This window comes from Sceloporus occidentalis, unplaced genomic scaffold (genome assembly GCF_023333645.1).
Source record: "Sceloporus occidentalis isolate IW3139 unplaced genomic scaffold, rSceOcc1.0.p SCAF_1, whole genome shotgun sequence".
Lineage (NCBI taxonomy): Eukaryota > Metazoa > Chordata > Lepidosauria > Squamata > Phrynosomatidae > Sceloporus > Sceloporus occidentalis.
The window spans coordinates 220,102,880-220,118,624 of NW_028316981.1; the positions used below are offsets into that span (position 1 = coordinate 220,102,880).

Sequence of the window (15,745 nt, forward strand, 5' to 3'; positions counted from 1 at the left end):
TAACTTCTTAAGCATCTTGTCTTTGTACATGTATTAACAGTGGTCTTCTTGGACCCCTCAGAGACATAAGTTTTCTGGTTATACCAGATCCAGATTTTGGATGCAGTCTAAAATCTCTTCCCTCTGTCTCTCCCAAATACAGGTAATACTGAATTGTTCAGCCTTGCAAAACTTATTACACTTACTAAGTAGTCCTAAAGAATCAGTTAAAAAGGAAGCATGTTGGACAATATCAAACATAACAGCTGGAAACAGAGCACAGATTCAGGTAACCCAAGTTGGTTGGTTCAGAAATTTGTTGACCTGTGTAAAACAAGATCCTGAGTGTGTAGCTGTGCATGAAGTTTTGACAAAAAAAGTTGCCTGGTTTTATTTTAATTTTTAGAAATTTTAATAGATTTTATAAACTTAAGAACTAAACTGAAAGGTTTTAGGCAAATAACTCTAATTTTAATGCTTCTCCCACACATAAAATTTACCACATAAGAACATTTACCATCACAATTGAATCTTGTTTTTGATGCTTAGATTAGCCCGTGCCACATCATGTTCTGGTAGATTTGAGAAGACAATTTATTGGACTAAGCCAGTGGTGAAAATAGTGTGGTCTTCCAGATATTGTTGAACTGCAGCTCCCAATATCCCTTACAACTAACTAGTTTGTCTAGAGTTGATGGGATTTGCAGTCCTACAACACCTTGGCAGAGTGAAAAAGACAACTTGCTTCCCTAGATCCCCTGGACAAAAATAACTCTAAGCCAATCTCACACCTCCTGTTTTTGACCAAAGTGATAGAGAGAGCAGTTGTCAGTCAACTCCAAGGAGTCTTGGATGAAACAGATTATCCAGCTTTAGAGCAGGATATGGAGTTGAGACTGCTCTCATCACCTTAGTTGATGATCTCTGTCTGGATATCAACAGGGAAAGTGTGACCCTGTTGGTACTCTTGGACCTTTCAGCGGCCTTTGATACAGTTGACCATGGTATCTTTTTGGAACGCCTGGGAGGGGGACACTGCATTGCAGTGATGCTGATCCTATCTCTCAGGCAGATTCCAGATGGTGATGCTGGGAGACAGTTGTTCCTCTAAGAGGGAGCTTAAATCTGGTGTCCCTCAAGGCACCATTCTGTCCTCAATGCTATTTAATATTAACACGAAGCCTCTGGGAGAGATCATCTGGAGACATGGGGCGAGGTATTATCAGTATACTGCTGACACCCAGATTTCTCCATGCCTCGGACTGCAGCAGTGACTAAGGATGGCCTCTGTCCTCTGAATGAATGCCTTAAGGCGGTAATGGACTGGATGAGGAAAAACAGACTGAATCCAAATAAGACAGAGGTACTCCTTATAGTGGCCCCTAATCTGGGCATGGAGCTATGTCAACCAGTCCTGGATGGGGTCGCACTTCCCCTAAAGGACTGTGTTCACAGCTTGGGAGTGCTCCTGGAGTCGTCTCTTCAGATGGGAGCTCAGAGAGATGCGACGGCCAGTAGTGCTTATTATCAGCTTCAGCTGATATGCCAACTGCAACCCTTCCTGGAGACCAGGGACATAGAAATGGTGGTACACGCACTGGTAACCTCACGACTTGACTTCTGCAATGCAGTCTACATGGGGCTACCCTTGTGCCTAATTCAGAAACTTCAATTAGTTCAAAATATGGCTGCCAGATGGGTTGCTGGAAAATCTAAAGGTGACCGCATAACACCAATTTAAAAATCTTTACACTAGTGCCTATTAGTTTCCAGGCACAGTACAAGGTGTTGGTAATAATCTTTAAAGCCCTTCATGGCTTGGGTCCAGTTTATGTGCAGGAACACCTCCTTCCATACAATCCACCCCTCACACTCAGGTCCTCAGGGAAAAATTTATTGCAGCCAATGAAGACCAGGCTGGCTGCAGTTACCCAGAGGACCTTTTCATCTGCCACTCCTAAATTATGAAATGGCCTGTTGGAAAAGATCCGACATATCACCAATCTTGACGGCTTCAAAAAGGCCGTCAAGATGGATCTCTTCCATCACGCCTTCCCTGACTGTCTGTCCCAGTCCCACTGATATGGATTGACCAATGTCTGCCTCAAGATGTCTCCCTCCAGTTATGACTATTTTTAAGTGATTTTATCTGTATTTTGCAATGCTGTTGTTTTATAATTATGTGGTTTAGTTTTAAGAATGTGGATATTTATGTATTTCTATTTATGTATCACTGTTGTAATCCACCTTGATCTGATGATGATGATGATGATGATGATGATGATGATGATGATGATGATGATGATGATTATACAGGCTCAGGCCCATATTCTCACTGATTAAGTCTATCCACCTAGCATGTGGTCTTCCTCTCTTTCTGCTTCCTTCTACCTTATTATTATTATTATTATTATTATTATTATTATTATTATTTGAAGGCCCGCACAGTTCCATCCCTAACTTATGTATAAATATGATAAACATTAATCTGAAGACTAAGTGTTAAATCTGTGCATTGAAATGAGATGTAACAATAGAGTTCTAAACAAGTAATCCTGAATTTCTGTATGATATTTAAGCCATGTTTGTTTTTCAGACTGTCATAGATGCCAACATTTTCCCAGCTCTAATCAATATTTTGCAAACTGCTGAGTTTCGAACAAGAAAAGAAGCAGCTTGGGCTATCACTAATGCAACATCTGGTGGTTCTGCTGAGCAGATCAAGTAAGTAGCACAAAAGTCCTCAAAATCTGATTGACTTAAACATTACAAACAGAACACTTCAGGGTGGTGCTATCATGTTCCTGTTTTCCCCAATACTATGCTCCAACCAGGAGATAGAACTTTTGTTCACTCATGCTACTCGCTTTGGTATTCACTAGTGCTAGTGGTTTATTTACCAGGTCTGATTTGGTCAGACCTCGCCTGGAATATTGTGTTCAGTTTTAGTCACCACAATTCAAGAAGGATGTTGACAAGCTGGAGTGTGTCCAAAGGAGGGCAACCAAACAGGTTGAAAGGTCTGGAAATTGTTCTCTAGGAGAAGTGAGTTAGAGATCTGGATATTTTATCCTGGAGAAGATTTTGTACATTCAGACCGGACATGAGCTAAGCCTAGTTTTCTCTTCCATCAGTGTTCAGCATCTCAATCCTCTTCCAGCCATAGGAGAGGTTACCAGATCCTTAGGGATGGAGCAAATCGCAGTTTGGATGCCTATGCTCCCCCAGTAGGGGGGAAGACTCCTTGTCTCATATTGGCCCTGTGGATGAGACATCTCCAAGACCTCCTGTTCTCTACCTCAGGTCTCAGGGCCAGCAGGCTCAGGCCCGTATTTTCACTGATTAAGTCTATCCACCTAGCGTGTGGTTTTCCTCTCCTTCTGCTTCCTTCCACCTTTCCTAGCATCATTATCTTTTCTAATGATTCATTTTTCCTCAGGATGTGGCCAAAGTATCAAAGCCTCAATTTAGTCATCTTGGCTTCCAGAGAGAGTTCAGGCTTGATCTGTTCTAGAACCCATTTGTTTGTCTTCTTGGCCATCCATGGTATTCTCAGTATTCTTCTCCAGCACCACATTTCAAGTGAACTGATTTTCTTCCTATCGGCTTTTTTAACTGGCCAGCTCTTGGATCTATATGTGATAATCGGAAATACAATGGCTTGGATAACCCATTCCCAAAGTATGTGTTTGCTGTTGTTCTGCAACTTCTTCACTACAGCCACTCCAGTCCTTTCCTTCTCTTTGTTTATCTTGCTGCCTTGGAAGCATGAAGAAAGACTTAACATGGCAAGGGCTCCCAGGACTGGAGAAAGGTCTTGGCTTTGCCTATGACTCTCCCTCTCCTCCAAAGCTGCCCCCTTTTATAGTGGGAGCACAGTAGATGTCTGCAAACAGCTTTATAGCACATGGGAGCTGTGGGAACAGATGGTGAGGGTTATCCCCTCCATGTCTCTCTTTCTCCACATCACCTCTGCACAGCCTGTTTAGAGCCAGGGATCAGTGAGGAAACTGGTCAGAAATTATGAAAACTTCCCTTCTCAGCATCTCTGCTCAGTCCGTTTAGGGCCAGGGTACAGAGAACAGTCCAGCCAAAAGCCATGGCAAAGAGTTTCTCTGCATCACCTCTGCCCAGCCTGAAACAGGGCCAAGGTCAGAGAGGCAAGCCAGCCAGAAGACACAGGAAAAAGGGGTGAGTACCAGGGGCTCTCTCTCTCCAGCCACCAATCAACCTTTGCCGGATCGAATGCCCTTGCTCAGGGCAGGCATTGCCAAGAGGCCCCTGGCATTGCCACTGCAGGCACTATGCCTAGCATAAGGTATGGGACTCTGCTAGGAGGTCAGATGGGGGGATAAGCTTTTGGTCTCCCCCTTTCTTCCCATCTCTGGACCATGGCACCCAGGACCCCAACAGTTTTGGGAGATCCTATTGCAGCCTGAGAAACACATGGTGGTGTTGCCAGGGCTCCTGCACGATCCCTTAAAAAAGCTGTCAAGACGGATCTCTTCTAGCAGGCCTTTACTGAATAAAAGTGCCTGGCCACAGAATGACTGCCCCCACATCATGTATTAGTCCACCGCTCTGTCCTCATTATATTTTTATTGTGTTTTTTATTGTGTTTTTAATAGATATTTTAATTGTAACATGTTTAATCCTGTTTTAAGGGGGGGAATTTAGGACATAATGTTGTAAATGTGGATATTTTAATATGTTGTGAGCCGCTTTGATTGTCTCGTCACAGAAAAGCGGGATAAAAATAAAAGTTTTATTTATTATTTATTATTTATTTTGATTCTTATAATGAGATGGTATGAAAGGAGGCAAAGGACTCCTCCTTTGCCATGTACAGTCGCCATCTTGGCACCAATAGCTGTAAAGGAAGCTATACAGGGCCCAGCAGGGACTGGGGTTTCCAACTCTAAAATGGCCTTTTTGGTTGCCACAGAGCATCCCACAAGAAAAGCAAAAAAATGGCTTCATGTCCTCACCAGAGGGAGCATGGCCTCTGCCACCCACCTCTAAACAGTCGGGTATGCTTTGATTTGAGAGTTCCTGCATTGCAGAATGGGGTTGGACTGGATGGCCCTTGGGGTCTCTTTCAACTCTTAAGATTCAATGTTTTTCTGAGAGAGCACATGGATACAAATCCTCCTGTGTTCCCTCCTCAAAAATAACAAAAAAAAGGGGGGGGACCATTTGTAGATAGGATGGGTAGAGAGTTCCCTTTACCCCCAATTGTGTTTGGCTGCCCCAAACTGTGGCACTCTTGAGAGAGCAGTTGGAGCGCTTGGCCTCTCCTTTCCATCAGAGATTATCCTTTCTCAGGATACAGACATATCTCACGTAAATGGGGACCCATGTCCCACACCAGCCCCCTTTGCCTTTCCCAGCTATTTATGCAAGTGGGAAGGGAATTGAAGACCAAGCCAGCTTCTATAATGCAGCCAGGTTACTATAAAGCCTGCCTGAGATTGAAAGAGATCAGCTTCTAAACTCCAGCTTGAAGTTGGGGCTGTCTCAAGCATAAATAAAGCAAAATGCCCTGTGAATATCAGGGCTACACTACAGGCCATATGCAGCTATCTACCCATGATTAGCAATGGTCTTCAGTCAGTGCTAACTTAAGAGCAGTTTCCTCACTGCATGGAAGAAGCTACTGCCCAGGCAGCCTCCCTTGATGGGGCAAATCAAGGAGGGGAGAGCCCCCACAGCAACAGGGCTGGGGGCTCAGATTTACAAGAGATACTGGTTAACTTTTTCTGGTGTTCATTTTATTACTTTTAGCCCATGAGATTTGAGTTGTGCTGTTTCTGCTCACCCCCCTCTCCTTTTTACCAGGGCAGAGGAGATGCCTGGAAACTAATTCAACAAAGGAGAGGGCTAGCCATAAAAGCCACATGATGACTTTTCTTCCCTCCTCATGGGCCTCCATCCCTGCCTCCATTAGGGCCAAAGCCTTTTTGCCTTAGCTGGAACAGCCTAAGACATAAGATGAGCACACCGTCCTACCTCCCTTGTGCAAACTGGTGTCAGCCTTAGCACTTCTCAGTAAGACCATAAGCTTTAACAATACAGATTCATTTAAAGTCTAATAAACAGGGTGACTCAAGCAAGGAGAAAGATACTTCCCTCTTCTGGTCACTCAGCAGATCTCTATTGCTTACACGCATTGAGGATCTTTGAGAAAATTATCTCATATGAGGTGATAGATATATTGGATTAAGGTGACCAACCAAGCTCCACTTTAGTGCCAAAAGAGTTATTTCCCAGCAGAAAAGGAGTCGTCTCCTTTAAATTGGGTACCTCTGCCCACAAGGCAGGGAGAGACAAAAACAAAGGCCAGGGGCCTGACCCCACCCCTGCAAGCGGAGCAACCTCTAGTAACCTCAGTCTTCTTCCTGCCTAACTCCTGGTAAGACATGTGTTGGTTACTTCAACCAAACCTTTCCTTTTCTTTACCTTTTTGGATTCAGCTCCCTGGACTCGCCTGGCTTCTTTCCTCCTTTTCCTCTTTCTCTCCTTCCTTATTTAAAAAAAAAAAAATCTTTCCCTCTCCCTACTCTTCCTCTTCCTTTCACCCTCTCACCTTGGTGATGGCAGGCGTTGGAGAGGTCAGGCCGACCGGTGAGCATGCCTCCACTCGGCCTTGGCCAGCCCTGCCTTTGCCGGATGCATGCCCTGGAGCCCCACAGCTATCTTCCAGCCAGGGAGTGGAGGCACGGCTGCACCAGTGGAGGGAATTCCCCCGCCGCCTGTTGCCAAGGCCAGGGCCTCCCAATTGACTCGGTCAGGGTTAGACAAGGGAGAGCCTGCATTGGAGACCCCAGATGGCGTTGGAGGGGTGGACATAAGTAGGCCACCCCCACCGGAGATGGAGCACCTGGTTAGGTCCCTTTTGATCAGGGAAGCCCCAGCAATCTTCAGGGCTTTGCAGGGGGAGGGGGATCACTCAGGGGCGAGGGCTTTCGGAGCTGGCTTTGCTCCACTCTGGGGTGGTGGGCCCTTTCACCCCACGGCTTCTCCCTCCTTATGTGGCTGTTCCTGCAGCAGGGCTTTGCCCTGCCAGGAGGCCATCCAGCAGGACCCTCCAGTGGCCACAATGGCTCCCTTCCCTTTGGGTGGACACCCTGGGCCGCCGATCCGAGCCGCACCATGCAGGCTCCGATGGGGGAGCCCTGCTCACTTCGCCCTATGAGGGCGGCCATATTGGCCACGTGGAAGACAATGGGGTGGCCATATTGGCCATGCAGCCCAGGATATGGGCCGCCATCTTGGGGATGACCCGGAAGTGGGTCATTGGCGGCACCGGCGGCAGCCGCCATTTTGGTCACACGCCCTCTAATACAGGCAGCCATCTTGAGGGCACCGCGATAGGGAGCGGGCTTCCTTCCTCCTCAGCCCCAAACCCTCTTGCCCAGCATGCCTCCCACACTTCCCAACAGCCCAGGAGAGGGGCGGGTGCTGGGGGCAGAGCCTCCACTGAGGCATCGGAGACCCTATCCCGCGCCGCACTCAACCCTCTTCCAAGTCCAGGGGTGATGACAATGATTCTGATTCTGACTCAGAACATTCCTATCGCCTGCCGGCTAAGCGGGCCAGACATGCTAGGGGCTCTATTAGTCGAAAGCGACCATGATCCCCCCATTCCTCAGATGAGGGCACTTCAGAGGCCAGCCTAGAATCCCTCGCCTCAGAGTCCAAAGGGGGCGAGCTGTCTCAAGGGGAAGGGGATGACTCTAAGGACACCCCTATGTCCTCACGTCTCCTTAGGCCAGAGGATTATCCCCCTCTAATTAAAAAGACCACTAAAACTCTGGGCATTAGCTTGCCATCGAGTCAAGCTCCAGCTCATGACTCTGACCTACCTAGGGTGGGGGAAGAACTCTTTCCAGTTACCGCCCCTGCCATTCAAGAGATCCCATGGCCATATAACATCATGCAGATTATCAGGGTTGAGTGGAATAGGCCAGCTGTGAGTAGGCCCAACCATAGCATTACCCGCAAACATTATATCCTCCAGCAGGCAGTCATGAACAAGCTCAAAGTCCCCCTAGTGGACACCCCAGTGTCAGCCTTGGTCTCATCAGGTGATTTACAATAAACAATATTTTAAGACATTTTACAGTAAAATAATAGAACACTGTTAAGCCTTAAGATGTAAATCATCATACCAGTAGAAGAAAAATACAGCAGTGACACTTTGTTAGGAGGCCCTTTAATAGCAAGAGAGCTTGCATAAAAAGATCTATGCCTGCCAGTTAAAAGATAATGAGGGAGTATGCCCAGCCTCCTGTGGTACAGTAAGCAGTTTCAGAACTTGGGAGTTCTTTCACTTTCTTGGACAGCTTCTCTATACCACTCAGTGAATCAGTAAGAATGAATCTCAATATGTATCATTGGTATGCTTCCTAGAGATAGACCCCATGGACTTTGATTGACCCATGGTTATTGAATATTTCTAAACACTTTTAACAATTAGTTAATAAGGATTTGCACAGGTGGTGCTATATTGCCAAGCTGAGCTTCTTGCCATGTTGATTTTCAATCCATTGTGGTTTTCAGGTATCTGGTAGAACTTGGTTGTATCAAACCACTCTGTGACCTCCTTACAGTGATGGACTCGAAGATTGTGCAAGTAGCACTTAATGGGCTTGAAAACATTCTGCGGCTTGGTGAGCAAGAAGCCAGACGAAGCGGTACGGGTATTAACCCATACTGTGCCCTCATTGAAGAAGCCTATGGTAAGCGGGTGATGGGTGGCTGCCATGGTAAAAACATCCTGCATATTGGCTTTTGCCTTGTTTCCCACTACTCCTTTTAATCAAATATAAGAAGATAGCTCTTTTGCTTGGCCAGTGGACTCTGCTGGAACAGTGGGCAAAGCTTAAAATCTACATGTTTGTCTAGGTTTCAGGCTGAAGGATTTGCAGAGTATTTTGTTTTGCTGTTTATGTATTGCATTCTCCATTTGCTATGTGGCACTTTTATTGAAATCCTGGAATCCTGTTGGTGGCATGACAAATTAAAAACTCCCCTTATACCTGTGCCTATCCTTTTTAAGGTCATTGAAAAAGTAGGTATACAGTACCTCCCCATACAAGCCTTGCCTCATGTGTACCTGTCAGCTGCCAGAGCCATTTTGTAGTTAGGGCAAGATCTGTGTCTTCCTAAAAGACCTCCCAATCTCCTAGATATCTGTGAGAGTCAAAGGATGATATCTTGTGCCCCCATCAGCAGGAATGCATGCATCTTCCCATGGCCACTGACTGGTTATGGAGGCATGCTACAGCAGCCAACGGGTTGACTGGGTGTGTGAAGGCAGAAGTGCACTGGGCAGAGTTCTACCAAGTCAGTGTAGGAGCTCAGCCTCTGAGTTAAGGAACAGGATCACCTGAGTTTGCTTTTGCAGTGGTGGGATCTTCAGCACATCTTTGGAATCTTATATGGTATAAAATATAACTAGTTTGCTGAAGGGTTTTTAATTAGTGTCACAGTTCTCTCTCTCTCTCTCTCTCTCTCTCTCTCTCTCTCTCTCTCTCTCTCTTAAACTTAAGGAAGAGCATGAAATAGGTATAGCTCCATGTGCTAGATCTGAGAGTTTGTGTGTTACCCTTTCAGGGCTGGACAAGATTGAATTCCTGCAGAGCCATGAGAACCAAGAAATCTACCAGAAGGCCTTTGATCTGATTGAGCACTACTTTGGGACAGAAGAAGAAGACAGCAGCATTGTTCCACAAGTCGATCTTGGCCAGCAGCAGTACATCTTCCAGCAGTGTGAGGCTCCCATGGAAGGCTTCCAGCTCTGAGGTGCTCCTGTGTACTGTATTGCTCTGCCCAACTAGTAGAGCTGAGTAGTCTTGTTTTCCATAAACCTGTGTGAGCTCATTTGCTTGCTTTTTGCACACAACCTCTTTAAACACAACTGGAAAACATTTGGCTCTTAGTTGTAGGATGCCACTTTGGTAAGGGCTTACCAGAACTGCTGTACCCATCTCTGAAGAGCTGGTGCATTTCTGTAAAGATACCAGTTTCCCCCTATGAAATATACACTAACATGGTGTAATCCTAGATTCTAAAACAAGTGTGGAGTTGCTGCATTTGTGTATTTGTGTGTGTATGTGTGGCAGTGTTTTTGCTGTCTACAAAAAGGCTTTGAGAGACTCTTCCTGTGCACTCCTCCGGGAGCCTGCCTCATTCAGTGGATTTATTTTATTTAACGGTCACACAGAATTTGAACTGTGGTGGTTTTGTGTGTGGCAACCTAGGCTCCTATTAATATTTATACACATGAGCTCTCTGTTCCCTGTACGTATAGCCACCAGTGAATAAGCTTCTCCAGATTCTAGGAATACTGAACATCTGATAACAAACTGACTTCTATGCTGCCATTTTGACTGCTTGGGGTTTGGCATTCTCTCGTCTATATGGGGAACTGCTCCATTTCACTCTTCCTTCCCATGGCAAAGCAATATCTGTTGTTGAAGCTACCCTAAATTGTGCCAGAGATAGAAGAACAATTGCTGCTCATCTACTGCAGTATAAATTGGCTCTCTTTATTAAAAACTGATACATTCATATATTGAAGTTGTTTCTTATCAATAGCATTACTGCTAAGAAATTCCCACTTGAGTTTTTGTACACACCTTGGTCAAACAAAGCTCTGTATTTCACTTTTTATTGTGAACTCTTAAAATGCTAAACATGCAAGGACAATATTAGCTTCTTCGGTTGCATTGGCCTTTATGAACTGCATCAGACTGGGAAGGACACTTTGGCTTGAACACAAATCCCTCTAATGGAATCAAATCCTACTAGTCAAGGTCTGCATTTCACAACTACTCTACAAGCACTTCAGTTGTGAAACCATCTGGCTAACATTTTCATCTTGCATCTCTCATTTAGACCTCAGTGCAACTGATCTCTGGGAAGGCATCAGCACTTCTGCTTTCCTCAACAGATGTGTGTCACAACACAGTTTCCATATATTTGTAGAGTGCCCTGTTAACTAGTACTAATGTTGTGGCTCTCCATTATGCTTGGATTGAAGGCACTGGATATGAAGGAAAATTGCTTTATTCTTTTTCCATTCCCAGGTCAGCTGGCCCTGACAGTATAGTATTAATTTAATTTATTAGCAGTATTGTTCCTGTGTAAATGCTTGGATATTGCAAAGAGTTTGCAACTTCTCCTTAGTTGAGTAGTCTCTTTAGTAAATTCCACCATTTAAAGCAGGAGACAACTAATGTTGTGCCCCATAATCGTTGTCAGAATTGTTGGATTTATCCTATGTGAAGCAGTTAATCAAAGCTAATTGGCATCACCATAAAAATTCTGGCCTGGAGACCTAACCTGATCAATTTTCTAGGTGAACAACCCCCATTCAGCATTTTGCATTTTTGCCTCTGATTTTTACAAGGGGTCTTCACAGCTGCCTCTTCTGCCCATTCTTTGGCACACACACCCCATGTTGCTTTTTTTACTGCTGCTTTATGCTGAGGGACTTTGGCAGCTTATCATTGTCAACCTTTGTTAGACTTCAAATGTTTGTAATGTTAAAATAAAAAAGGCGTGTGAACTGAATGTGCTTTGCAATAAACGAATCCCTCCCTCTGGTAAGTGGTTAGCAGCGGGAGTTGGGGAAAATACATGGAGCAAAAATGTTGGGATCCATGAGTGAGAGGCTATGGCTACAAGGTTAGGAGGCATCCTAATGCTGGCTATGCGATCCTGAGTTTGCCATCAGAAGAAAAGTCCATTTACCAAAAAATGTCACCAGAGCAGCAAAAGGGAAGAGAGCAGCTATGAACAGAAAATAAAACAATGTGCAAGAAAAGTTAAAGGGTGATTAACTTTTTTTTTGGCAAAGATACATTGCAACCCAATTTTAAATTAGGTGAGTAATCCTAAAAGAAAAAAAACTCAGTGTTGCCTTTACACCCCATAGTTAGCACTCTTTCTTTCTTGAAGTAGAAGCACTAAGGAATAGCAATTTTGTTTCTGCTTCCAGATTGTTTGGGATTTTTTGTGGCTAGGTTTTTAAAAGTGTAAATTTCTGATGACATGTCGTTTCTATAAGATTTGTTTTAAATCATGTACTTTATTAAATAGCTTTTTGGGGTCAGGTGGGCAACTACATATTTTGTAAGCCAACTTCAGTGAAGTGTGCATGTGATACTGAAATGTTTCGCATACACAAATACTGATAGTGTGTATATGTGTGTGCATACGTAGAGTATATATGCACATACACAATCCTCCAGTGTGTGTGTGCTAATGTGTATGTATATATGTATATTTACACACATCCTATATCTTTCTCATACTGAAAGTATTTCTCCCAAGCTAGTGAGAACGTGACACTTTGGTGTTCCTTTTAGGAAATAATGACCATTCTCTCTTTAAAGGGGTGAATTAAATCATAAATACATTCAAATAAAGTGTGCTGTGTCCCAGTTTTTGTAAAAGGAGTAAAATATATTTCTCTTTGTTCTTTTGTATAACATAGTAGCAGTGTATTGTAGACAAATCTGAATAGCCTCTAAAATCCAGACTTGTATAGCTGAAGCAGGTAACTTAGTGTATGAGAACGAGCTGGTTGATAGGGAAGGAGGATGAAAAGCCTGGAGACCCTCCATAACATCTTACAACTCATCAGTTCATTGTGGATTTTTCCCCCCAGCAAGAAGGCTCATTGTACAGACTTCTAGGAGTGAAAAGAACAGTATTTGCTGTTTGCTAAAGCAGTGATCCACAAACTTTTTCAGGCTACCATCCTCTTTCCCCTTCAGTGGCAACCCTAGTGTCCCCCCCCCCCCCCAAATCCCTACTTCTTGATATTAGGTCTACTGCAAATTCAAAGCAACCCATCGTGGTCACTGCTTCCTTTGCACCTGGTCACCTTGGGAGCAAGTGAGCAAAAGCCATGCTGGCCCTGCAGCAAAAGACGAAGGTTGGTACTTACCCGTTATACGTTCATTTCCAGCAGACGAGAGTCCTAGCATCCTGTATTCTGGGTTAGCTCCTCCCAATTTGCTCCTGTAGGCAGAGACAATGAAAAACAAAGACCGGCCCGTATATAGGGAGGAGCTAGCCCTCCCTGGGTCTCAGTCAATAACAAGCCAAGCGAGTAGCAGAGTAAAATTAAGGAACTGAACTTTATTAGCACTAGAAACATATCAGAAAATTATAAGAACTCAGAAACCAAAACCAGCAAAAGGAAGAAAACGCAAAGCAGGTCCGTCAACAGGAAGTGTCGGAAGATACAGGCAGCACCGGGGTGGGCAGGATGCTAGGACCCTTATCTGCTGGAAATGAACATACCACGGGTAAGTACCAACATTTGTTTTCCCAGCAGACAGGGTCCTATACTCCTGTATACTGGGATTTACCAAAGCCCCCTCGAACTGGGAGGGAAGTGCTGCTAGGAGGCTGTGGCCCCCGACATGACCTGCTGGAGGACCCTCCTTCCAAACGACACCTCAGTGGACTGAAACACGTCTAATTTGTAATGTCTTATGAAGGTCAAAGGCGACTTTCATGTGGCTGCCCTGCAAATTTCTGCCAGGGAAGCACTTGTGGAAAGGGCCGCAGAGGTTGATGCACTCCTTCTTGAGTGCACCATCACCCCCTGGGGGGAGTGAGATCAAGCAATCGGTAGCCCTCCTCAATACAAGCCCTGATCCATCTACTTAAGGTCAAGACCGAGACCTTACACCCCAAAGAGCCCGGGCGAAAGGAAACGACCTGAAGGACGAAGTCCTCTTGATGTAAATCTTGAGGCCCCTGCGCACATCCAATTTGTGCCAGATCTTTTCTAAGTTCTTCTTAGGATTGAGACAGAATGAAGGCAGGAGGATGTCTTGCGACACGTGGAAAGACAAGTTGATCTTAGGCACGAAGGTAGGGTCCGGGCGAAGACACACCGAGTCCTGTCTAAAAATACACAAGTCCTTTCGCACCGATAGGGCCCCCAGCTCTGACACCCGCCTGGTGGATGTAATGGCCATGAGGAAGATGACCTTGAGGGAGAGATGTTTGAGGGAGGCCTCTCGAAGGGGTTCGAACGGTCCGACTATCAAAGCCTTTAGGACCGTGTGCAAGTCCCAGGTCGGAAAACAATGTCTAGTGTGCAAGGCCTGGTTGGAAACTCCCCTCAACAACTTCTTAATGTGAGGGTGAGCCGGTAGAACTGACGTGATGGCAGATACCTGTCTTCTGAACGTGTTAGGTCTAAGTCCCTTTTTGATGCCATCTTGGAGGAACTGTAGCAGATCAGCCACCAAAAATCTGAAACAATCGACACGTTTCAGCTTGCACCACCTCCTGAAGGACCTGAAGGTGGTCTCATAAATCCGGTTGGTGGACAAGTGCCTGGAGGCCAAAATGGAGTCAATTGCCTCTGTTGAGTATCCACGTTGCTGCAACATGATGCGTTCAGCCTCCAAGCGCGAAGTTGCAACCACTCCGGGTCTGGATGAAGAACTTGGCTTAGGAGATCGCGGCGGGATGGCAAGGTCAGGGAGTCCTCCAGTGGGCCACCAGTGCCACCAGAACTTTTGTGAAGACCCTCAGGGTTGACGCCAAACCGAAAGGCAGGCTTTGTATTGGAAGTGGTGGTTGTTGTAGGCAAACCTCAGGAAACGGCGGTGGTCTGGATGAACCGGGATATGGAAATAAGCGTCGCGCAAGTCCACAGATGACAAAAACTCGCCGTGTTGAATGGCCTCCAGTATGGACTTGAGGGACTCCATTCGAAACTTCTGGCGCAGAATTGGACTGCATCTAAGGTTCCATCGGCAGTGTAGGCCACCGCCAAGGCTACTTTATTAAAACCCTGCCTGAGGTGAGGATTGTGGAGCGGCACCTCCTGGAGGAGTTCCTTCGTCCACTGGAGGGAAGCCCTAGCCACTATGGATACTGCAGCCATAGCCCTGATAGCCACTGACATCGCTTTGTGGGCCCTTTTGCGGGCCGCCTCGGCCTTTTTGTCCTTGGGAATTTTGAGTGTGTCCTCGCCATCCTTAGCGAAGACTGTGGATGACACCAAAGCGGACACCAGGGCATCAACCACTGGGACCTGAATTATTATTATTATTATTATTATTATTATTATTATTATTATTAACCTTTGGAGGGAAGTTTTACAATTTTTTCATGGTGGCAGGACAGGAACTCAAAGACGTTGGCCTGCTCCACTCAGCCCTGACGACTTCCATAAGGTTTGCAGGGCAGGGGATCTCGGCCAAGAAGGGGGCTGGCACAGGGAACAGCCCCTCTCCCACTCTGGACAACTCACTCTGTTGGGATGGCTTGGGCTCACCAGGGAGGGCAATGCCCAGGGCCTTGATTGTCTTTTTTAGAAGTCTAGGGAAGTCTTCAGCCCTAAAAAGGTGAGCTGAAGAAGCAGGGGGTTCTGGCTCTTTGGCCTCATCTTCCCCCGAAAGCTCATCTTCCTCGAGGTCATCTCTGGTGACTGAATGATCCCTTTCTGTGTCGCCCTCTAGATTATAAGCGGGCGGATCAGCCTGTTTATAGCGGTGACTGGCCCGCATGGGCCTCTTGGGGGGGGCGTTCACTGCCCGTGCCTGCCTCGGAGTTGGAGAGGGAGACCTCATTGTCTTCCCTGGACTGCTTGTCTAGTGGTGACTCTGGTCCATTCTGAGTGGCAGGGAAGAATTCCGCTGTATCGCGGCTGAGCTGCAGGGGGAGAAAGGGGCAAGACTGTCTGGGCACCCTTAAGATGGCGTCCCCCATGGTCTTTGGACAC

General features: G+C 45.9%; 1 protein-coding gene across 7 annotated transcripts in view; it reads left to right on the forward strand.

Moving 5' to 3' along the window:
- The window catches only part of LOC149323482 (importin subunit alpha-5), a 69,618-nt gene extending 58,059 nt beyond the window's left edge, over positions 1-11,559 (forward strand). For 6 of the 7 annotated variants that reach the window (XM_089489021.1, XM_089489027.1, XM_089489022.1 and 3 more), the window contains 4 exons: positions 143-268; positions 2,576-2,703; positions 8,542-8,720; positions 9,598-11,559. In XM_089489021.1, coding sequence (XP_089345147.1) covers positions 143-268; positions 2,576-2,703; positions 8,542-8,720; positions 9,598-9,785 — 621 coding nt within the window. In that variant the 3' untranslated portion in view covers positions 9,786-11,559. The remainder of the gene's footprint in view (positions 1-142; positions 269-2,575; positions 2,704-8,541; positions 8,721-9,597) is intronic. The other variant, XM_089489023.1, reaches the window with a different exon arrangement.
- The last annotated feature ends 4,186 nt before the right edge of the window (positions 11,560-15,745 follow it).